Source organism: Acartia tonsa, chromosome 15 (assembly GCF_053477335.1).
Source record: "Acartia tonsa isolate MP-2025a chromosome 15, ASM5347733v1, whole genome shotgun sequence".
In the NCBI taxonomy this organism is placed as follows: Eukaryota; Metazoa; Arthropoda; class Copepoda; order Calanoida; family Acartiidae; genus Acartia; species Acartia tonsa.
The window spans coordinates 20,240,905-20,265,763 of record NC_137274.1 but is presented as its reverse complement, the minus strand read 5'-3'; the positions used below and the strand labels follow the sequence as shown (position 1 = coordinate 20,265,763).

Here is a 24,859-nt window from a genome sequence, read left to right as displayed (position 1 = left end):
AAAACCAAGCCAGAGAGAGACAATTAAGCCGCTTTATAAGCCATTCGGGCACTTAGGCTATATTTAGTAAGATATAGAAAAACTGTGTCCCGTTACTTAACCTAACCTAACCTAGGGCAGGACAGACAACAGGTGGGCTGCATTATACCAGAAAAGCCTTTGGCTGGCCAGCAGCAAAACCTGGCTGGGAAGCGGCGTTCCCGCCATCCAACCCGATCTCTCAGGTAGCAACATGTCACAAACAGGCTGGATTCCAACTGGAACAGTGGCCCTTACTTAACCTAGGTCAGGACAGACAACAGGTGGGCACACAGCCAAAAAATCACACCTCTGGGTCCAAAACCAAGCCAGAGAGAGACAATTAAGCCGCTTTATAAGCCATTCGGGCACTTAGGCTATATTTAGTAAGATATAGAAAAACTGTGTCCCGTTACTTAACCTAACCTAACCTAGGGCAGGACAGACAACAGGTGGGCTGCATTATACCAGAAAAGCCTTTGGCTGGCCAGCAGCAAAACCTGGCTGGGAAGCGGCGTTCCCGCCATACAACCCGATCTCTCAGGTAGCAACATGTCACAAACAGGCTGGATTCCAACTGGAACAGTGGCCCTTACTTAACCTAGGTCAGGACAGACAACAGGTGGGCACACAGCCAAAAAATCACACCTCTGGGTCCAAAACCAAGCCAGAGAGAGACAATTAAGCCGCTTTATAAGCCATTCGGGCACTTAGGCTATATTTAGTAAGATATAGAAAAACTGTGTCCCGTTACTTAACCTAACCTAACCTAGGGCAGGACAGACAACAGGTGGGCTGCATTATACCAGAAAAGCCTTTGGCTGGCCAGCAGCAAAACCTGGCTGGGAAGCGGCGTTCCCGCCATCCAACCCGATCTCTCAGGTAGCAACATGTCACAAACAGGCTGGATTCCAACTGGAACAGTGGCCCTTACTTAACCTAGGTCAGGACAGACAACAGGTGGGCACACAGCCAAAAAATCACACCTCTGGGTCCAAAACCAAGCCAGAGAGAGACAATTAAGCCGCTTTATAAGCCATTCGGGCACTTAGGCTATATAAACCTGGCTGGGAAGCGGCGTTCCCGCCATCCAACCCGATCTCTCAGGTAGCAACATGTCACAAACAGGCTGGATTCCAACTGGAACAGTGGCCCTTACTTAACTTAGGTCAGGACAGACAACAGGTGGGCACACAGCCAAAAAATCACACCTCTGGGTCCAAAACCAAGCCAGAGAGAGACAATTAAGCCGCTTTATAAGCCATTCGGGCACTTAGGCTATATTTAGTAAGATATAGAAAAACTCTGTCCCGTTACTTAACCTAACCTAACCTAGGGCAGGACAGACAACAGGTGGGCTGCATTATACCAGAAAAGCCTTTGGCTGGCCAGCAGCAAAACCTGGCTGGGAAGCGGCGTTCCCGCCATCCAACCCGATCTCTCAGGTAGCAACATGTCACAAACAGGCTGGATTCCAACTGGAACAGTGGCCCTTACTTAACCTAGGTCAGGACAGACAACAGGTGGGCACACAGCCAAAAAATCACACCTCTGGGTCCAAAACCAAGCCAGAGAGAGACAATTAAGCCGCTTTATAAGCCATTCGGGCACTTAGGCTATATAAACCTGGCTGGGAAGCGGCGTTCCCGCCATCCAACCCGATCTCTCAGGTAGCAACATGTCACAAACAGGCTGGATTCCAACTGGAACAGTGGCCCTTACTTAACTTAGGTCAGGACAGACAACAGGTGGGCACACAGCCAAAAAATCACACCTCTGGGTCCAAAACCAAGCCAGAGAGAGACAATTAAGCCGCTTTATAAGCCATTCGGGCACTTAGGCTATATTTAGTAAGATATAGAAAAACTCTGTCCCGTTACTTAACCTAACCTAACCTAGGGCAGGACAGACAACAGGTGGGCTGCATTATACCAGAAAAGCCTTTGGCTGGCCAGCAGCAAAACCTGGCTGGGAAGCGGCGTTCCCGCCATCCAACCCGATCTCTCAGGTAGCAACATGTCACAAACAGGCTGGATTCCAACTGGAACAGTGGCCCTTACTTAACCTAGGTCAGGACAGACAACAGGTGGGCACACAGCCAAAAAATCACACCTCTGGGTCCAAAACCAAGCCAGAGAGAGACAATTAAGCCGCTTTATAAGCCATTCGGGCACTTAGGCTATATTTAGTAAGATATAGAAAAACTCTGTCCCGTTACTTAACCCATTTATTCATTCTTTGCTCTTATCATCTTTTTTGTTACTGTTTTTTTTCTATTTGTAACATCTTTATACAAATTAGCCTAGAACCATTTAATTTAAGATTTAAGATTATTAAACCTTTAAAAGTGGGTTGACTTTGCAATGAAATATCTGCTGTATTTTTCAATTCTGAGCGTTGTACTTTTAAACATAGATTGTTCTTATAGTTAATTAGCTATGTATTAAATTTTATTAATACAACTGCAACAGAAAAAGAGTTATATTAGCCGTAAGCAGAGAGTTAAAATGCGTCTAAATTAACGTATAAAAGTGCGTTGACTTTGCAATGAAATATTGCCACGGTTTTCAATTCTGAGCGTTGTAGTTTTAACCATAGCTTGTTCAATAAGTTGATCAGCTATATGTCAAATTTTATTAATACAACTGCAACAGGGAAAGAGTTATATTAACCGTAAGTAGAGAGTTAAAATGCGTCTAAAAATCTAAAAATTATTAATATTTTTATGGTAAAAATTTGAATTTTTAAAATCAGTTACTAAAATGAATGAGGGAAAGGGGGAGGTAGGAAAGGAAAGAGGCAGTCAGAGAGAGTAGGGGAGAGAAAGTGAGAGAGAGAGAGAGGATGAGAAAGAAAGAAAGAGAGAAAAAAAAATTTAAATTTAAAAAAATCAAATAAAGTTTTTTTTATATATATATATATAATGTTAATCAATTTAAGCCAATAAAAAAATTGCCTAAATAAATATGAAACACATTTTGTATCAGTCTAATACTCTACAATATCTATTGAGAATTTACTCTCAGCCAACCAAGACCAAATTTTCGGCTCTATATATTAGTAAAAAAATCTGCCGTTAGGATTCGCTTTATTATACCAATACAAAACACAAACTTATCATCTTACAAACAATATTAGGATATATTATACTAAATTCAAGACCCTAAATGCATTTTATATCAATTTTATATAATACTCAAAACATTTTTATCAAACTTGACATGTAGACATAGGACGTTGCTAATAATTTTTATACCTTATATAGATTTCGACCTAAATATATATAAGTCCATCTAATGCACATAACATGTACTAAAAATTATCCATTAGACCATGTTGACTCATTTTATAGACTGACCACTAATTTGGACACATTATTATCTTTCTATTATTTCGGGTTTTAATCCTTTCTTTAAAGAGGTTAAAGTTACAAAAGGCATAGACTATATCATAAAGTTTACTTTAGGAGAAATAATTGTGATGTATATTACAACAATTTTAATACTTACAATGTTCATCATAGGTTATCATAATTTTTATATTATAACTAGTTGCTTTTTATTGTCTTTAATATAGAATAATAGCCTAAAACCATCTTATGGCAAATATAATGCTTCCTTGTACAGCATAATGCTAAAGAATAGAAAAGGAAAGTTAATAATATTAACAAAGAGATAGAAAGAGAGAGAGAGAGAGAGAGAGAGAGAGAGAGAGAGAGAGAGAGAGAGAGAGAGAGAGAAAGAATAAGAAAACGAAAACGAAAGTTAATAATATTAACAAAGATATAGAAAGAGAGAGAGAGAAAGAGACAGAGAGATAGAAAAAGAATAGAAAACGAAAATGAAAGTTAATAATATTGAGAGAGATAGAAAGAGACACAGAGAGAGAGAGAGAGATAAAGAGAAAGAATAAGAAAACAAAAACGAAAGTTAATAATATTGAGAGAGAGAGAGAGAGAGAGAGAAAGAATAAGAAAACGAAAGTTAATAATATTGAGAAAGAGAGAGAAAGAGACACAGAGAGAGAGAAACAAACAAAAGATATAAAACGAAAAGAGAAAGAGATAAAGAGGAAAAAGAGAAAGATAGAGAGTGAAAAAAGCTATAATACTAGAGAGAGACATATCAAACAAAAAAAAGTAACTTTGAACTCATAATTATTCTATCCATCGATATGTCTATCTATCTGTCTATCTGTATGTCTATCTATCTATCTATCTATCTGTCTGTCTATCTATCTACTTATGAAAGTTATATAAAATTTCAAATAGGATAATTTGAAATTACATTACAAAATAATTTTTTATAAAGAAATCCGTCAAAATTGTTTTGGAAAATCTTCAAACTTAATTTTTATTTCAGATAAACCTCAAAATATGTTATAATAAAGAGTGAAAGAGAGAGGACAATTCTAACAAGTCTAAATAAAAGAAGGGACCAACATAAGACACTTATTTTAAAACAGCTTATCTTTTAAAAAGAGATAAAAAGAGAGAAATACAACAAAATAAAATATAGAAATCAACTAAAAAACACATATAATATCCTATAATATAAAGTAGTAAGGATTTTTATCTTAATTACCAAAATTGTTGATATTAAAAAACTTTTCAATTCCTCACTAAGAAGTGGCATTTTTGTTTATCATCATTTAGGATGTACATCAAGTTATCGCCCATTGTCTTATACCTTTAGATTGCTGACTAAATGAACCTACAGAAAAATGTCATGCAAACAAAGTTGTGTAAATTTTATTATGTAAGTAGAACCGGTTTATATCTATCTATCTATCCATCTAAGTATCTATCTATCTATCTATCAATAAATTTCTATCTTTCTATCCATTCATCTATCTATCTATCTATCTATAATTTTCAGGACGTAAGAAAGAACCGGTTTCTATCTATCTAATAATGGCATTTTGTGTTTAACCCTTAGTCCAATTAAACCAATGAAAGCACGATTTTGATAATTTATGCAGAGAATTTTTAACAGTGACCAATAGGAGGCAATTAAATCTTGACCCCTCCCCCCCCCTTCTAAACTCAGGTAAATTTAATAAATAATTAATGGCGTTCTGTAATTATATATTTAATACTTTATATAATAGGGTAATACAAAGTAGAAACATGTCTGTCTGTCTAAATCTTGGTAACCGCTGAACCTCTTAGGCTCTACTTTTCAGGAAATGTTCCTAAAGGTCTTCTGGTGGTTTAAAGCTATTTTCTTTGTGGGTTGAAAACAACCATTAGGTGAATCTCCCTTTGAAAAATATGCCCCCTCCACAAAAATTTTCTTTCCTTATGACGTTAAACTTTTTAAATTCATAATTATGAGCAATTTTTTTCTGGGTTTAATTTTGCCAGAGACTAAATTTCCTCACCCTCCCCCCTCATTTTTAATTTAAGATAAAAAAAATTGCCAAAAAAATTGTTTTTTTTGGGGGGGGATTTTTTTTCTAGGGGCGATTTTTTCTTGTGAAGTGGTTATACCCTTCCCCAAAGTAGTTATATATAATAAACCTTCCCAGAACCTATGAGAAGCTACCCTGTTAAGGAGAAACCGATCGGTTAGCGAGATCCTTTTGTACACAGACAAAAAGACATCATGTTACTTTAGTAAAAGGATATTCATAATATCTTTAAAATGTTATTTGGCATATTTCTAAAAATAAGGTTGCTCCGTCTGTCCGTCCTAAAGTGTTAGCTATTTTCGTTGATTTGGCAATGTTAGAATTGTCCTAATGATTTCAAACCTTACATAATTGTTCCTATGAAAGCGTAGCAACTCTATAATTGTTTCAAGAAAGTCCGTATGTCCATTTAAAATATGATTTTTAAATTTATTTTGACAACATTTTTTTATTGATATTATTATTAAGTTAGCCATGTTAAATTAAAATCATTAATTTCAAATTTTGCATAATGATTCCTATGACAGTTAGACACAATTTTTAAAGCATAGCAACTCTATAATCGTTACAAGAAAGTCCGTATGTCCATTTTAAACATGCAGATTTTTAACTATATTTTGACAACGTTTTTATTGATATGATTATTATAAAAGACTTGTGAAATTAAATCATCCTATCGATTTCAAACTTTACATGATGATTCCTATGACAGTTAGGTACAATTTAGAAAGTGTAGCAACTCTATAATCATTACCAGAAAGTCCGTATGTCCATTGATTTCAAACTTTGCATAATGATTCCTATGCCAGTTAGGTACAATTTTAAAAGCATAGCAACTCTATAATCGTTACAAGAAAGTCCGTATGTCCATTTCAAACATGCAGATTTTTAACTATATTTTGACAACATTTTTTTATTGATACGATTATTAAAATAGACATGTTAAATAAAATTATCCTATTGATTTCAAACTTTACATGATGATTACTATGAAATTTAGGTACAATTTAGAAAGGGTAACAACTTTATAATAATCCTATTAATAGATTACAATCAGTGGCTGAAACTTTTGACACTCAACTAAATGACACAATCAAACAAAAGTCCCCAAAGTTGTTTAGCCATCAAATAAGAACTTTAAAACTTTAGAGACTAATGTAACAAACAGCCCAATGTCCCCTCCCTCCTGCCAAATTTGAACTTGGCATTGTCATCTAAACGGTCATTAAAATCTCCGCCCCCGGTCACAGACTATTTCGTTCTATAAAACGCAACGGTCATTGGAGGTCTGTTAATCTCCACCCCCTTTTTAAATATGGTCTTACACTCCGCCCATTTATTTCCCGAAAACAAAACGGTCTCCACCCCCTTTTAAAAAACGGACACGGTCATAGACTATGTAATTTTCATAATTTCGGTCATGAGCTTATCTATTTCCAGAACAAAACGGTCACGTAACAATTTTAAATTAGATGGACAATAGATACACAATACATAAACAATATATTGACTTTATATTAACTGTAGAATTAGAACCGGTTCTCAGTCCTATACTATCCGTGGAAAGCTGTCTATAATACGATTGTTGTATGACCTGTACAAGCCTGGATGGTCAGATGCTCATGGGTTTTGTCAACCAGGTAAATATCCGCTGGATTAGAACCGGTTCTCAAATTTAAACAAATTTAAAACTCAGGGATCAAAAGGGATAAGATGATGGCCAATAAATTGTTGTACATTTCTCATAATGATACACAATATTACCCCTTCACCGTGTTCCAGAAAAGCCAAAAAATGACAAAAAATCATAGAGAGTGTATATTTTAAAATTTTGATGAAATTTTATTTAAATAGCAATAAGTATCCATAAATCTTTCAATATAATGGCGAAATTTTAAATATCTCCATCCTGGCTGGCACAGGATGCCAGCAAACCTGGCAGGGTCATACAGTTAAAGAGTAAAAATATTTTGTTTGTCTTAAACTAAGCATTTTAAGTTACCAAATACTAAAATATCCTATACTAGTACATACCAATATTAAATTTAAGTGTTTAAGTCAATTTCAGGGTCCAGGTATGATCCTGCAGGTCCTGATCCCTAAGAAATCTTTAAACAGCTCTTGAGACCGCAATTTTTGACCTATAGACTTCAAATTTTAAACATAAGCTTTTCTAACAAGTATGTATGACCTACTCAAATTATATGAAAATTTGCTGCCGTTTTCCCGCCGATCGCCGCCGCCGAAATATATATTTTAAGATTTCTAATCTAAAGTTTACATACAGATGAGCCTATTTCTTATTTATTTTCTGTGTGTATATGTAGGGAGGGAGGGGACAATGGGCTGTTTATTATAATAGTCCCCAAATTCACAAAATAGCGTTTTCTTATTTGTGGGCATAACAATTTGTGGGACTTTTATCGAATTTTGATTGGTTGGTTTATTAGTTGAGTGTCCAAACGTTTCAATCACTAATTGTAATTTATAGAAGGGGCAATTTTGTGTATTAACATTGGGAATGTACATTAATTTCTTGGCCATTGTCTAATCCCTATAAATCTCTGATATGAAAGACTTTCATTTTATTTTCAATATACTTGAAAGTAAGCATTTTCTATCTTTAACAATACAAATTCTACAAATTCTTTTTTTAATAAGTATAAAAGCATCTTTGGAAAAAGGTTGCTTAATAAAAGGGTAAAGGAAGTAAATGCTAACAAATTAAATAAGAATATATATTTGAACAAGGAAATTACATAACATTTTTTAAACTTCTAGCTTTAATGGGTTCAGATGTGGATATAAGTGGGGCATTCCCCTTCCCCCCCCCCCCCCAAATAAAAAGGTAAAATGGTTCAGATAAGAGCCTAGACATTTAGGGATAATCTTTATTTAAAGCTTTTCTCTATTTTTAGTTTAATTGAATACGTGTTGGAAATAAGTAGAAAAATAAATGATTTTTATATCTTAAAAAATTGTTATTTTTTAGTAGACCCAGTATCTTTAGGGCCTAAAAAAACAAACTTCGCATACCTTCGCATACACAGGGTAAAGTTCTCTGATATTATACATACATCTAATATCACCATGTAAGAGGATTTGCTTGCGCTCTTTTGCGCTTAAGAGATCTGGAACCAAACGTAAAATTTTCATTAGAAGAAAATTGTCTATTTTACAGAAATCGGGTATGCTAAGAAAACCATCTACAATTACAACAAAACATGGAGATTTGACTTCTTTTAAAGGCTAAACGTATAAATTATTACATACTGATTCCAAAAATATATAATACTTAAAGATAGCTTTAAAAATAAAGGGTCCACACTGATTTGAAATATAGTTTAGTTGACCTTAAAAATAGTTGTTTACAATGATGAAAAGGAACTTAATTCCATACCTCTGGTATAATTACACATAAAATTCTTATTTTTCATAGTAAAGAGCTAATTCTTTCGGCTTTATTTCCAAAAACTTGTGTATATTACTAAATAATTGTTTAAAATTGTATTTTCCAAAATGTAAAAAACGATTTTTTGTCACTCGGTGGAACATAGTGCCCTTCTGTAGCTTGCAATTAGTGGTTGGAAAGTTTGGCCACCTAAATTAATGAACTAACCAATATAAATTCAATAATAGTTATTTCTAGCATTGTATTATAAACAGCTTTCCGTAGATATAGAATGTACAATTATAAGATTAAAACCAGTTTTTTTAGCCCTGTAAACCTAATATCAGGTAACCTATCCATAACATGTGTGTAAAAGTTATAGCAGAGTATTTGTAGGAAGGGTGGGGGGCAAGAGTATAATAGTGTTAGCAAATTGTAATTTGATCTTATGTCATCAATTTTTAAACATTCTTTAAAATAAGCATTTGTTTAGTATTTAGTTAGTTTCTTTAGTGACAACATGTAGTGAACATTTTGTTAAATTTGTTATAATACATTATATTAAAATATTTAACCATAAAATACTGTATATTGTACCTTAACCCTTAACCGTCGGGGGGGGGGGGGGGGGGGAAGGGCATTGAATGCCCCCACCCACTCCATTTTTTTCTATCTCATTTTCTGTGTGTAAAAGATAAAGAGCCAAAACTGCGTAAATTTTTAAGTATGGGTATAACACATATCTGATAGTTGGAATTTTTTGAATATCTCCATCTTGGCGGGCACAGGATGCCAGCAAACGTGGCAGGGTGATCCAGGTAAAGAGCAAAAAAAAATTTTTTTCACTTAAACAAAGCATTTTATCTTAATAAAATACTAAATTATCCTGTAGTAGTACATCCTTATATGAAATAAAGGTGTTCAAGTCAATTTCAGGTTCCAGGTATGATCCTGCAGGTCCTGATTCTCCTGGTCTCCATAAATCTTTAAAAGTCTCCTGTGACCGCAATTTTTGACTTAGAGACTTCAAATTTTAAACTTAAGCTATTCTTACATGCCTACATAACGTATAAAAATTTCATAAAGATCCGCTGCCGTTTTCCCGCCGACCGCCGACAGCGGCGGCTGGCAGCTGCCAAGTACAGCTGTGGCCGCTGAAATTTATGTTTTGGTATTTATAATAGAAAATAAACATAAAGATAAACATTTTCTGTGAAAAAATTGTTCTTCTAGCTTCAAAAATAACAGCCGTTTGAAATTTTTAAGTGAAAAAGGACCTAAAAACAAAGGTTGTGAAATAAAAGGGTGAAGGAAGCGAAAATTGACTTTGACTTACTAAAGGTCGGAAATTCATTACCAAACAGGGGACTTACACTTAGCCCTCTAGCTCTAATAGGAACTGAGATAATTGGAGGGGGGGTGGGCGTTGAACACCCTCCCTCCCCCAACCGATTAAGGTGCGGCAAGGGGCCCGACTGTAAGGGGTTATATATATTGGATAGGTTCAACTTGAAATCAATTTTGCATATCTGTCCTACTATATCTGTTCTATAGCTGCGCTACTAATATTATTTCCTTATAAGTTGGGGATTAAATATTTTCTTTTTAGGATGGAAAAAGATTAGAAGTTAGGTTACTCAAGACGCCAAGGATGGAAAACAATTTTTTCTATGGTAATTTTTATTTTACAGTAAAAGAAAGAGAAATTTCACTAATTTAGGTGTGTGTTTGTGTATTAGTGTTTGAGTGTGTTTCACATGTTTCAGACAAACAGACAAACATACATACATTTTAAATTGTAGGATAGCGTCTGATGGCATAGCCACTAGAATAATAATCATTCATATGTCTATTTAACAATGAGCTTTTCTATAATTGGGGTCAATCTGTAACTGATAGCTTTTTTCCGATAATTTATGCATGTCCTATCAATTTCAAACTTTGCATTAGGATTACTGTAAAAATACGATGAAACGCCCCTTAAGAGGCAATGTCACGAAAGGGACCATACTCTTACTATCTAATTAATGGATAAGGGAGAGGTCACTGAAACATAATTTTATTTCCCTCCAAATATAGTGAAGCTACATTTAAATTTGTACTACTATACTACTAGTGGTTACGCCCCTAGAGGCACTTACCTAAAGAGGGGGGGGGGGGGCGCTGTCATTCATCCATTTTTTAAATTTTAGTTTTAAGAGAAAAATAAAGAAAAAAATTTGGAGGGCTGTCATTTTTTATGGGTGATTTCTCATGGGAGGTTAAAGACTTAAACCTTACCAGGACCTATGAAAAGCTTCACCAAAAAGGGAAACAATATTGGTACAGCGGTTAGCAAGATCCTTTCCTACACACACACACACACACACAGACAGATAAACATCATGTTACTTTTATATAAGGATTGTTGTTTATTAATTATGATCTAATCCCTATGATGGTTTTCACACGATTTCAAACTTTGAAACATGATTCCTATAACAGTTAGGTACAATTAATATGGTGTAGCATCCATTTAAAACATGCTGATTCATATTACAACAAGGTACAATAAGCAAATCATATCTATATTCAAGTGTTTTCTTTCTTTATCTTTTATATTCATATTTTTTTTATCTCTCTCTCTCTCTCTCTCTCTTTCTCTCTCTCTCTCTCTCTATTAATTTCTCTCTCACTCCCTCTTTAATTATCTTTTTTTCATTTTTAATCCTAAAATGTATCAAATTTATTTGGTAAATTTTTTTAAATGTTACTTCGCGGATTTTTTAAAAAGTGAAGCTTTTCTATAATTAGGGTCCGTTCGTAATTGTTGGCTCTTTTCATTAATTTAGGCATGTTAGAATTGACCTAATGATTTCAAACTTTACATAATGATTCCTATGACAGTTAGGTACGATTTATAAAACGTAGCAACTCTGTAATCATTACCAGAATGTCTGCACATCCATTCTAAACATGTTGATTTTTAAACTTTTTAAAGAAAAAGTTGTATACAACTATTACAATTTAAGTTAGGGATCTTAAAGGATAAGACAATGAACGATAAATAGATGTTTATCCTACATAATGTTAAACAAAACTATCCCTTATGCAGATAAAGTTATTGGTTGTAAAGTTTGGACACTGCTAGTTTAAAACATGCAAACAGGATTTAATAGAGTACCTAAAGTTTTAAATCCAACCATTCCAAACTTTTCGCTGGTTTTAATTAACCCCAATTGAAATGTAAAGGCTTGTTAGAGCTAAATGAACAGAAACAATGGATATATAAATAAATGGATGTTGAACCAATTTTTAATGTACTTCTAGCTGGCTAAACTATCGATAACCAACAGCCTTCCTCTTTACCCTATACCCTCCCCTCCTACTGTGTGAAAGAACTGACCAATAAATGGTATCCATTTAAGCAACCTAAATTGCCAACATATTTTCCCCTGTCAATGTTTCCATGTATTCTACATCCATTGAGCTAAAGGAACAGAAAACTATATTTATGTTGCCAATAAATGATGGGTTTCTCCAATGATAATGCAAAGCATTACCCCTTCTGTAAATTACAATTAGTGGTTGAAACATTTAGACACTCAAGTAAATGAACCAACTAATCAAAATTCAATAAAAGTTATTGAGCTATTGAATTAGAAAATATTATTATAAGACGTTGGGGACTAGTTAGAAAGACTAGTTAGTTTCATACTTTATAAAAGCAAAGCTTTTCTATAATCAGTCCGTCCGTCCGTCCAAAACGGATAGCTTTTTTCGTTAATTTAGACATGTTAGAACTGTCTTATCGATTTCAAACTTTTCATGATGATTCCTGTAGTAGTTAGGTACGATTTAGAAAGCGTAGCAACTCTATAATCCTTACCAGAATGTCCGTACATCCATTTTAAACATGTTGAATTTTTTTTACTTTTTTAACAAAATTTTTTTATGTGATATTATCATCTAATTGATCAGATTTTTGGAGTACTGATTCCTATTAAAATAAGGTACAATATTATAAGCGAGGTATATCTATAATCTAGTTCTAAAAATGTCAGTATGTCCTTAAACAGAATTTTGTATTTCAGAAGTTTTGCAACATATTTACACATAATTTTGTGAAAATTAATATATTTTTATTTTGTATATTAAGCTCTGACATTCTACAAGTGTTAATATTTGTCTATCCTATAGTTTTACAGCTTCACTTTTATGGATCCTTGTTTTCTATCCATCTATTTATGTATTTAATCTAATTAACTATATGCCTCTTTTTCTGATTGATTAAGATAGAATTATCCTATTGAATTAAAACTTTACATGATGATATTCTGTCATGTTTAGGAACACCTCTAAAATCATTGCTAGTAAGTTTGTAAATAATTTATCTATCTTTATTTCTATGGATGTATATGTTTTTCTATCATAAATCAATTTTAACCCTTAACAGTTGGGGGGTGGGGGGGGGGGCGTTGAACGCCCCCCCTCTGTTTTCGTTTTTTCTATCTAATTTTCTGTGTGTGAAAGATAAAGAGCCCAAACTGCGTGACTTTTTAAGTATATTTATTACATATAACTGAGAGTTGAAATTTTTTTAATATCTCCATCCTGGCGGGCACAGGATGCCAGTAAACCTGGCAGGGTCATCCAGGTAAAGAACAAAAATATGCTTTTGACTAAAACAAAGCATTTTATCTTACCAAAATACTAAAATATCCTCTAGTAGTACATCATTATATCAATTATAGGTGTTCAAGTCAATTTTAGGTTCCAGGTATGATCTTGCAGGTCCTGATCCTCCATGTCTCCAGAAATCTTTAAATGGCTCCTGTAGCCGCAATTTTTGACTTAGAGACTTCAAATTTTAAACTTAAGCTATTCATATATGTCTACATAATGTATAAAAATTTCTTAAAGATCTGCTGCCGTTTTCCTGCCGACCGCCGACTTCGGCGGCTGGCAGCTGCCAAGTACAGCTGCGGCCGTTCTAATGGGAACTGAGATAATAGGGGGGGCGTTAAACGCCCCCCCCCCCCCGCCCCCCAACCGATAGGTGATTAACTAATGTTTGATTATCCAAAACAATTATATAGCTTTCTAATATATCAATTATTTAGTATTTGATCTGACAAAAGTTGCTAAGCGTGGAGGAGGAAATATGAAGAGGGTGAATTTTACTGAAAAAAACCGCAGCGTTATGTAAGTAATTTCTAATTCAAAATATAGAAAGGTAAGAGAGAGGGGGGGTATGGTTGAAATGTTATTGTCAAATAAGAGAATACTATCGTAACAGTGTCCAAAGTTTTCCACCAATAACTTTGTCTGAAAAAGTGGGAATTTTTGATAATTAGGAGTATTTGTCTACTGTAGTATCATCCCCTCACTTTCCTAATTCATTTTTAACCATGTCATACATGAGTAGTATATGTATGTATGTGTAATTAAAAAGAATATTTTTTAAAAGTTATCTTAATGTTAAGGTGGTGTTCTGTTAATTGTGGAGATGCAAAATGCATGCACAGAACTAATAGAGCAAACAATATGAAGACACATCTTTCAAGGTTAGTTGAAAGTAAACAAATATCTACACTACAACCCAATAAAAAAACTTTGCATAAAAACCAATATAATTGCAATGATTTTTGTCAACTTTTGGCCTAAATAAAGATTAGTTATCAACATGATATTGTTCAATTTATGTTATTTACATAACAACTATATACCAATGTCGATACAAAATTTTATTACATGATTACCTCTATAATAAAATGCATTAATAAAAAAACCTATTTTTTTTGGATGGACTAAAAGTTCTTTTTAACACTCAGATTTATGTGTCTATGAAAACTAATATTATTTTTAACTTAAAGAGGCCGTGTAGCTGCTAGTACTTGATACAGTACATGCATACAGGGATTATACAATGAACAATAAATTTAGATAATTGTCTTATTTAGTGTTCACAATACCAGGAAGTACAACAACCACATATGCCCGGATTGTGAAAATGGTAAAAGTTTTTTCAAATTAAATGCCTCCCCTCCACCCTAAACTTATTATTGCAATGAATTGAAAATTAGGGGGAAAAAGGGTAGTTTTTGGTTGCTTGTTCATTACTTTAATGCATGTTTAGTTAGGTTTATATAAGGCCTTTAGTAGACCTGCAGGGTTAGGGCACAGACAGGGCGTTGAAAGCCTCCCCCCCCCCCCCCTTTCGTTTTTTCTATCTCATTTTCTGTTTGTGAAAGAAAGAGGGCAATAACTAAGTGACTTTTTAAATATGGGTATGACACATTACATTTTTTTACTTCAAGTGTTCAAGTTTCAAAAATATTTGAAAGCCTCCTGCGACCCCATTTTTTTGACTTAGAGACTTCAAATTTTAAACCTAAGCTTATCTTACATGTCTACATAACATATTAAAATTTCATAAATATCCACCGCCGTTTTCCTGCTGACCAACAACTGCGACAGCTGACAGCTGCCAAGTACAGCTGCGGCCGCCAAAATTTATGTTTTGAGATAAATTTTGTTTAAAAAAAAAATTTCTAGCTTCAAAAATAAGAAAAAATACCCTCTACCTAAAATAGGATCTTAGGTAATAGGGGGGGGGGGGGGGTTAATAAAGATGCGGCAAAGGGCCAAACTGTTAAGGGTTAATATATAACTATTGATATTTTAGTTTCTTTCTTCACTGCGGCTGAGCTGAAAGTACATGAGGCAGAACATCCCCTAAAGTTCAAGCAGCAGTGTACAGTTTATGATCGCATGAACTGTCTTTTGTTCACTATTTGTGGTCTTCAGACAAATAATAGGTATCTATAATACAAAGTAGAACGGTGTCTGTCTGTCCATCTGATCGTCTGTCTGTCTGTCCCTTAAGATCTTAGTAACCACTGAACCGATCGGATTCTACTCTTCAGGGTATATACCTACTGGTCCTGTGGTGGTTTTAAGGTATTTTCTTGGGGAGTGGGACACTCCCAACCCCCTCCCCCCCCCAAAAAAAAAATCTCCCCTCCCCAATTTTTTATCTTTTTTTCTTGCGGAGGTATTTTCTTATGGAGAAGTTAGTTGAAATAAAACTACTGTAGTACTTATTTTTTTTTAATTACCTCTTGGGGCACAGCCCCTAGAGGCTAGGGGTGAAGCCCCTAGTTTTAAAATAAAATAATACCACATCTGGTAATGACAGGGAAATATGAAAAAAAAAAGGATAGATAATCACATTTTGCACAAATTTAAACCTTAAACATCAAGGTGGAAAATTATTGACATCCTACAACAATTGTATTAAGGTGAAAGAGAATTGCCCTAAACATACTTTATATTATAACTTTAACCTAATATACAACTATCATATTAAACAATTATTATAAGGAGGTTGATAATGCTTTATAAAAGCAAAGCTTTTCTATAATTAGGGTCGGTCCGTCCGTCCGAGATAGATAGCTTTTATTCGTTAATTTAGGCATGTTAGAATTTTCCTATCGATTTCAAACTCTGCATATGATTCCTGTAGTAGTTTGGAAAGCGTAGCAACTCTATAATCAATACCAGGATGACCGTACGTCCATTTTTAACATGTTGATTTTTCGTCCGAGATAGATAGCTTTTATTTGTTAATTTAGGCATGTTAGAATTGTCCTATCGATTTCAAACATAGCATGATGATTCCTGTAGTAGTTAGGTACGAATTAGAAAGCGAAGCAACTCTATAATCTTTACTAGAATGTCCATACATCCATTTTAAACATGTTGATTTTTCTACTTTTTTAAAAACAAAATTTTATGTGATCTAATTATCCGTTTGATCTGGTTTTTGGTATATTGATTCCTGGGACAACAAATAACAATATTATAAGCGAAGCATTTCTATAATCAAGTCATAAAATGTAAGTATGTCCATAAACATATCCTGCATCAAGCAGTTTTCCAACAAATTTACTTACAATTTTGCTTCGACTCTTATACTTAAATTCTGATTATTCAGTTCAGACACTATACATGTGTTAATGTCCGTTTGTCCTACCGTTTCAGTGCTTCGCTTTTATGTATGTTGTCATCTTTTTTTTCATATGACTATTTTATTCTAAAAACAAACTATATAATTCTAGATTCAATCTGGACACACAACCACTCACAATGAGAGAGAATTTGAAAGTTCTTCAAATATTTAATGATGCAAGTATAAGTAAGTCAATAAATATTATATTTTTTTTATTTTCTACTTGCCTCTCTCTTTAGCAAGGATTATAACATCCATAAATGATAAACCTATTGGGGTAACAGGTACCAAATACAGGGTGGTTTTTTTAATAGGACAAATGTATTGCTTAATATAACCTACTTGCCATTGACAGAAATTAATAATCCATTTAATTTCTTCATTGGGATGGGGAGAAAAAAAATTGGCGATTTTCAACAAATTATGCCTTAAAAACCGGGTTTTTTCAAAGTTATATAATAATTTTGTAAAACCTGTATAACCGTTCTAACATAGAGTAATAATTACACAAATTAAAAACTAGACCCCTCACCCTCTTATTTGAATTTATTTTAGAAATAAGAGGGGAAGGTGTTTTCATATAGTGTTAAAGCACCCAAAAATTAATTAGATTGTTATATTTTGATAGACTTAAATTATAAGACCTACTTTTAGAGATGTATTGACTTGTCATCCTAGAAATCAATATCTTAAAAATTATTTGAATAGGATGAAAATATCATATAACAAAATGTAATCAAAAAAAATATCAAGAGATATACTCAAAATGTCTTATTTTTGTCATGGCATTCCCTATTTCATGAACCACCTAAAGTATAAAATTATTTATTGGTTTCCAATATTTTCATATTGTTCAAGGCTTTCTTGTAAATGTTTTCTTTTTATCTCAGGTTTTGAGGAGAAAAATGAACTTATTTATGAGACAATTTCACTCAAGGCAAAATTGCCCCAAAATATGCTTGCGTAAGTTTACCATTAAAGCAGTACAATGTTTGTCTGCCTGTATGTTTCAATCCTTATATAAAATTAAAATGATGTGTGTCTGTTTATCTATACCTAAAGATCTTAATGCTACAATTTGGTTTTCCTTACAGCGATTTTTAACATTTCAAAAACTAAAATCTAAATTGGAGTTACCTCCCAACCACTTACCTTAAGTGCCCCTAGAGAACTATAGTACTGGTTATACCATTAGTGGTTTGAACATAATATATATATTTATATCTTTACTCTTCCCATAAAATGTGCAAAGTAAAGTAATATCTGATTGTATGAATAATTTCTATAGATATAAAGGGTGAGCAAAAAAAATGCATAGATTTTTAACATTCGAATTGCGCGGCTTGTGTTAATGGTAGAAAAAAGGTATGCATACTGTTAAAACGACTATGCACTCTAGTTTCAGGAAATATAAGTACCATTTTTGTCCAATTTGTAGTTTAGGAGCTACGTTGAAAAATAAAAAAATGTGAGGAAAGTTTAAAAATGAAACTGTTGCATTTTAAGTCAGTTGGGACATTTTAACACGTAGCACAAACTTTTTCTTAGGCAAACAAAAAAGATGATGAAAAATTATCTTCATATCATCAAAGAAGACGCAGATTGTGGTGTGAAATTTGTAGAAGTGAAAAATCCTAGAAGTTTAGACTTCAAAGCAGGTTGCTTTTCCATATTTTTTCAGCAGTGCAGCTAGTCTATACATAAAGAAACTAGAAAATGTCTGTCCATCTGTATGTTTTTACTCACAGGGGGCTTAAGGGCAACACTATACCATCTCCCCCCCTTTCCCCTGGATATCTTATTTGTTTAAATAATACTATCTGTAGGTGTTGGTGTAGTAGCAACAAGAGATTTTAAAGCCGGAGAAACGGTCAAGTTCATGGAAGCAGTTTTGGTCAACAAACCAAACAATTACGAGGTAATTATAATTGGTCCTGCCCTTTCTTTACCTGTAATATCAGTACTTTTCAATCTGTGTAAGTTATCTAGAGACTAGTGTAGTCAATGGTCAATACGACGGACACCAGATATAATTTTAGAGATACTAAATATTATATATACAACCCTCATTATGCATATAACATAATTATTTCACCTGTGTTGTGAGGCTCCATTACATATTTAGACCAGTGAGGAAGAAAATTTCTCCACCATACATGATGGCCTCAAAGAAAAGAATTTGTGTGGTCCAATTCAGGAAAAGATGATTAAAGTCCCTCTTCAGATTATGTGGTCATACAATAGAATAACCAATGAGAGGCCAGCATAAATTTTATCATTGGTCAATTACAGTGCATACTGGCTATTCTCTCATTGGCTATTCTAGCGTCTGATGTTGAGGGACTTTAATCATCTTCCCCTTATAGACTGTAAATCACTCCTGCTGGATGTTTAATTGCAGGTACAACTCATTAGACTTCAATATCACAACCTTTAAATAAAGTCCTAGCTAATGAGATAGGGTTAACTAAATTTTAAAATCATCAGTAATATAAATTATTCTATGTAAAGTTGGGTGTAATCTTTTAGTCAAATGCTCTAATTAGGCAGGGATCTGAAGGGATAAGACAATGGATGATAAATTGATGTACACCCCTAATGATAATAAACATAATTACCCCTTCTGTATATTAAAGTTAGTGGTTAGAACGTTTAAACACTCAAGTTAATGATTCAATCAATAAAAAGTTTCCAAAGTTGTTAAGCCAACAAATAATGATGATACACATAACTACCCCTTCTGTATATTAAAGTTAGTGGTTAAAACGTTTGAACACTCAAGTTAATGATTCAATCATTAAAAAGTAAACATATCTTATATAAACATATTAAGAAGTACAAAAATAGGCGTCATATTTCCTATCTGTCTGTCTATCTATCTGTCTCTCTATGCTTTCTATCTATCTATCTATCTACCAATCAATCAATCCATCTATCTTTCTATCTTTCTATCTTTCTATCTTTCTATCTATCTATATATCTATCTATCTATCTATCTACCAATCAATCAATCCATCTATCTTTCTATCTTTCTATCTTTCTATCTTTCTATCTATCTATCTATCTATCTATCTATCTATCTATCTATCTATCTATCTATCTATCTATCTATCTATCTATCTATCTATCTATCTATCTATCTATCTATCTATCTATCTATCTATCTATCTATCTATCTATCTATCTATCTATCTATCTATCTATCTATCTATCTATCTATCTATCTATCTATCTATCTATCTATCTATCTATCTATCTATCTATCTTTCAATCTATCTATCTATCTATCTATCTATCTATCTATCTATCTATCTATCTATCTATCTATCTATCTATCTATCTATCTATCTATCTATCTATCTATCTATCTATCTATCTAATATCTAGGTACCAGAAGAAATCCGCTAACATAGTTAAACTGGAAACCTTGGTTGAAATATCTAAAGGACAAGAACTGACTGTTCACTACATGGTAAGTAAGTAGTGCAGCATCTTTATAAGTAGAGTGTGTCCATATTGATGTGTATTACTTTCACAATTAAGACTGTGCAGCCTGTATCAATGCATATCGTTGGATAGCCATAAGCTCTAGTTTTAGTAGTTTAGGGTTAAGTTAAAGAAAATGTAATCATTTCAACTATTTAGTTTTTACAGAACAAGGATGACAACATCCATAAAAACGAAGCTCTGAAACGTTAGGACAAACGGACATTTACACTTGTATAGTGTCAGAACTGAATTATCAGTTTATAAGGTATAAGAGTCGAAGCAAAATTTAGGTAAATTTGTTAAAAAAATGCTTGATACAGAATAATGTTTATGAACATACTTACATGTTTAGGACTTGATTAAAGAGTTGCTACGCTCATAATATTGTACTTTGTTGTCCCAGGAATCAGTATACTAAAAAGCAGTTCAATCGGATAATTAGATCACATAAAAATTTGTTGTTTAAAAAGTAGAAAAATCAACATGTTTAAAATGAATGTACGGACATTCTGGTAATGATTATAGAGTTGCTATGCTTTCTAAATAGTACCTAACTACTACAGGAATCACCATGCAAAGTTTGAAATTGATAGGACAATTCTAACATGCCTTAATTAACGGAAAAAAGATATCTATCTTGGACGGACATACAGACAGATGTACTGACGGACGTACGGACAGACAGACAGATGGACCGAGCCTAATTATAGAAAAGCTTTGCTTGTAAAAAAAAGTGGGTTCAGCCATCAATATTTAGATATTGTACAAATCCAAATAAAGTAAAGTAAGACTTTTTTGTCTGAAGCTAAAGATCTCAAAATTTGCTGATCCAAATTGGTTGTACTTTTTTTATAAATGTCTTTATATAGTTTTAGGCTATTCTCCCGAAACTAGGGGCAAAGCAACTAGTAATATTTATAAATTGTTATAGAATTTGGACTTCCCTGGAAAAGCCAACAGCATCGCTCACCCAGAGTCAGCCAGCTGTTACTGTTGTTCTCCCATCAACCAGTGAAGAGCTAACAAGCAGTTTTCTATATTTTTTTTTACTTTTTTTTACATCCATATTTTGAGGCGAAAAAAAAACAATTTTGAAAGCAAACAACTTTTTGTAATGTAAATATACTTTTTTTTATCTTTGAAGAAAAATCAATGTAATGCATTTTATTTGTGTATTTTTACGTAAAATAAGGCATTATGTTATGCTAGTCTCTTTTTTATTCATTCATATCTATTTTTTTTCAGAATGGAATGTTCAGGTTTTCATACTGGCATACCAGTGGATCAGAGGTCCTGTGATTGCCAGGTAAAGAGAATATAGTTTACATATCCACATATATGAATATATATCATAGCTCTATATTTTGTACATATACACATTATAATATTTTATATGTATGTTTATTGTTTATATATTTATAGTTATTAAATTAGAAGCAAGTGTTGACAAAATGTAAAATGTAAAAAATGTCAGAATCCTGGAATGGCAAAACTTTAGAAAAAAGGTAGGAATTGTGTTGTAACAACGTTGACAACATCAATAAAAGCAACGCTTGAATATGACATTATCATTTTAACTTTATTATCAGCTATCAACAGTGCATATTCAAAGCCATACAGAAACAAGGATGACAACATCCATAAAAGCGAAGCACTGAAATGGTAGGAGAAACGGACGTTAACAATTGTATAGTGTCAGAACTGAATAATCAGAAAAAAAAGTATAAGAGTCGAAGCAAAATTGTAAGTAAATTTGGTGAAAAACTGCTTGATACAGGATAATGTTTATGGACATTCTTACATCTTTAGGGCTTTATTATAGAGTTGCTTTGCTTAAAATATTGTTCTTTGTTGTCCCAGGAATCAATATACCAAAAATCACATCAAATGGATAATTAGATTACATAAAAATTTGTTTTTAAAAAAGTAGAAAAATCAACATGTTTAAAATAGACGTACGGACATTCTTGTAATGATTATAGAATTGCTGCGCTTTCTAAATTGTACCTAACTACAGGAATCACCATGCAAAGTTTGAAATCGATAGGACAATTCTAACATGCCTAATTTAACGAATAAAAGCTAACTATCTCAGATAGACGGACGGACGGACGGACAGACCGACCCTAATTATAAAAAGCTTCGCTTTTAAAAATTATTCTGAGCCCTTCCCCCCTCCGATTTTTTCTGTACCATTTTCTATGTGTGAAAGAAAGAGACTTAAAAGTTGTTGAGCCAAGGAATAAGAAAATGGTATTATAAAACTGAGAAATGTGATATTACCAAGGATGACAAGATATCATTTTCCAGTATGGCTTTGAAACCGGTTAATATCTGCTGTATTAGAACCAGTTTATAGCCATACTATCCGCATAATGTCCGTGGATAGCTGTCTATAATACTATGCTATATAAATGTGATAATAGCTCAAGGATGTAGCAAATGTAGCAAAGCACAACAAAATAAAGGACGGACATGCATACATACTTACAGTCCCCAATGTCCAATAAGATGCTGTTATAATACTTTGGGTACCTCAGAAATTAAAAGTCCCCAATGTCTAATAAGATGCTGTTATAATACTTTGGGTACCACGGAAATTTACAGTCCCTAATGTCTAATAAGACATACAGATAACATGATCCAAAGCAGATGTTTAGTGATCATACAACAACAAAAAAGTTATATTTTCTGTAGCAATATACAATTGCAATTGCTTATTAGACAAAGTGATTTAAAGCCAGAGAGAGAGAGGGGACAATAGGCTGTTTGTTACACTAGTCCCCAAAGTTATAGGATATTGCTTTTTTTGACATTGTTAGAGCTTCCCTGAAAAAAATAACCCTTTCAGAATAGCAATTTATAATTTACTTTTTGTACAATATATTACAATGTTATAAGCGAAGTCAGGTCAGAAATATATAAGAATGACATCAAATATCCAGGAATCAGTTCTGACAATCTATAAGTGTTAATGTTTGTATGTCCTATCATTTCAGTGCTTCGCTTTTATGGATGTTTTCATCCTTGTTTCTCCTTTTTTCACAATATTCCAAAAATCTAAATCTTATAACCCTACATAGCTCAACAACAAAAAAGGGAAAGGGGTAGTGAAAAATTACAAAAAAGGGAAAATTTTTAAAGTACGCTGATTTTCTAAAAATAATAAACGGAGACTTGCAAAGTGAACCGAGGGTCGGAGTTACGGAGAAAGAGAGAGAGAGAGAGAGAGAGAGAGAGAAAGAAAGAGAAAGAGAAAGAGAGGGATTTCTCCATGTCTACAATTAAGAAGTGCAGCTACTCTATAAATAAAGAATGTCCATACATAATACAATTTTTTTGTTCCTTCAAATACTTTTAAATTAATATTCCTCTCTTTCTTTTTCTAAAATTAGTTGCTACGCCCCCTAGAAGCCTCTAGAGGCATTTAAGATAATACAAGGAAAACCTAACCTCCCCCCCCCCCCACCCATTATAAATTTGAGTTAAATGAAGAAAAATTTAAAATATTTTTTGGGGGGGAGGGATAATTTATTACTGGGGCGGTGGAGAAACCCTCCCACAAAATACTTTAAAACCTTTCCTGGACCTATAAGAAACTTCTCTGTAAAGGAGAACCATATCGGTTCAGCCGTTAGCAAGAATCTTTGCTACATAAAAGCTTTCTACTTTATATAATAGGATTAACAAACTTTACTGCTTTGCCAATTATCAATATGATTTATGATGTCCTTGTTTTTTTAACACATGCATTGTAAAATTAATTGAAGATGTCTGAAGTTTAAAATGTCTTTCCTTTGGTGACCTAAAAAAAGCATTGAAAATATATACATTTTTTTTTCTCTCATGGCTATATCCCTCACAAAAGTAGGGGGTAGAAGTGAAACCTGCATTATAAAGACTAATACTAAACTTCTCTAAAAATTGAAGCATAGACAGACAAAAATTCTAGTAGTTGATTCGCCACTAGCCTCCAGACCAGGGTACTGTGGAAAATAGTAAAAAACCACCCCATGACATTTATAATCTTCCCTAATAAGTACAACCCCTTTGGACGAGTATTTTCTAATATCTATAGCTTCAGACAAAAAATATGTTTTATTATATCTATCATTGGTCATTGTTGTAAAAATTAGCAGAGAAATAATTGTTGAACTAGGTCACATGTCTCCGACATATGTATATCCATAATTGAATGGTCCAAATTTAAAGAAGGGGCAGAGGAAGGTAGACAGAATGGAATGGTCCATTGTTAACTATAAAAGCCACTTAAAAGGCTCCGTCACACACACACATACATATCCCTACGAGGAGTAAATGAAATGGCCCAAATATAAAGGAAGGTGAGTTTTAAGCCAGAATGGAAGAGTCCATTGTTAACTTTAAAAGTAAGCTTAAATAAACGTTAGTTTCTTTAACACAAAATTGAGTGCTAAATATGTCTTTCTGGTGACCAATGAAGGCATTAAATGTATGAACAGTTTTTTCTCCCAAATTGGGTTGGGTTAGGGAAGTAGATCATAAAACATTCTATTGACTTTTAATAAAGTTTTCTA

General features: G+C 33.2%; 1 protein-coding gene and 1 long non-coding RNA gene across 2 annotated transcripts; both read left to right on the top strand.

The window, feature by feature from the left end:
• The first annotated feature begins 7,019 nt into the window (after positions 1 to 7,019).
• Positions 7,020 to 19,083, top strand: LOC145306981 (uncharacterized). The gene is made up of 11 exons (XM_080149322.1): positions 7,020 to 7,070; positions 10,431 to 10,494; positions 13,924 to 14,005; positions 14,287 to 14,367; positions 14,764 to 14,816; positions 15,489 to 15,621; positions 16,924 to 17,000; positions 17,705 to 17,777; positions 18,363 to 18,472; positions 18,641 to 18,732; positions 18,940 to 19,083. Exons 1-11 carry the CDS (start codon positions 7,020 to 7,022, stop codon positions 19,081 to 19,083), a joined length of 960 nt encoding a protein of 319 aa, XP_080005448.1.
• A 95-nt stretch (positions 19,084 to 19,178) lies between these two features.
• LOC145307291 (uncharacterized) lies at positions 19,179 to 21,419 on the top strand. Its single transcript, XR_013875381.1, has 3 exons — positions 19,179 to 19,215; positions 20,202 to 20,286; positions 21,235 to 21,419. It is a non-coding gene; the product is annotated as an uncharacterized LOC145307291 (long non-coding RNA).
• The last annotated feature ends 3,440 nt before the right edge of the window (positions 21,420 to 24,859 follow it).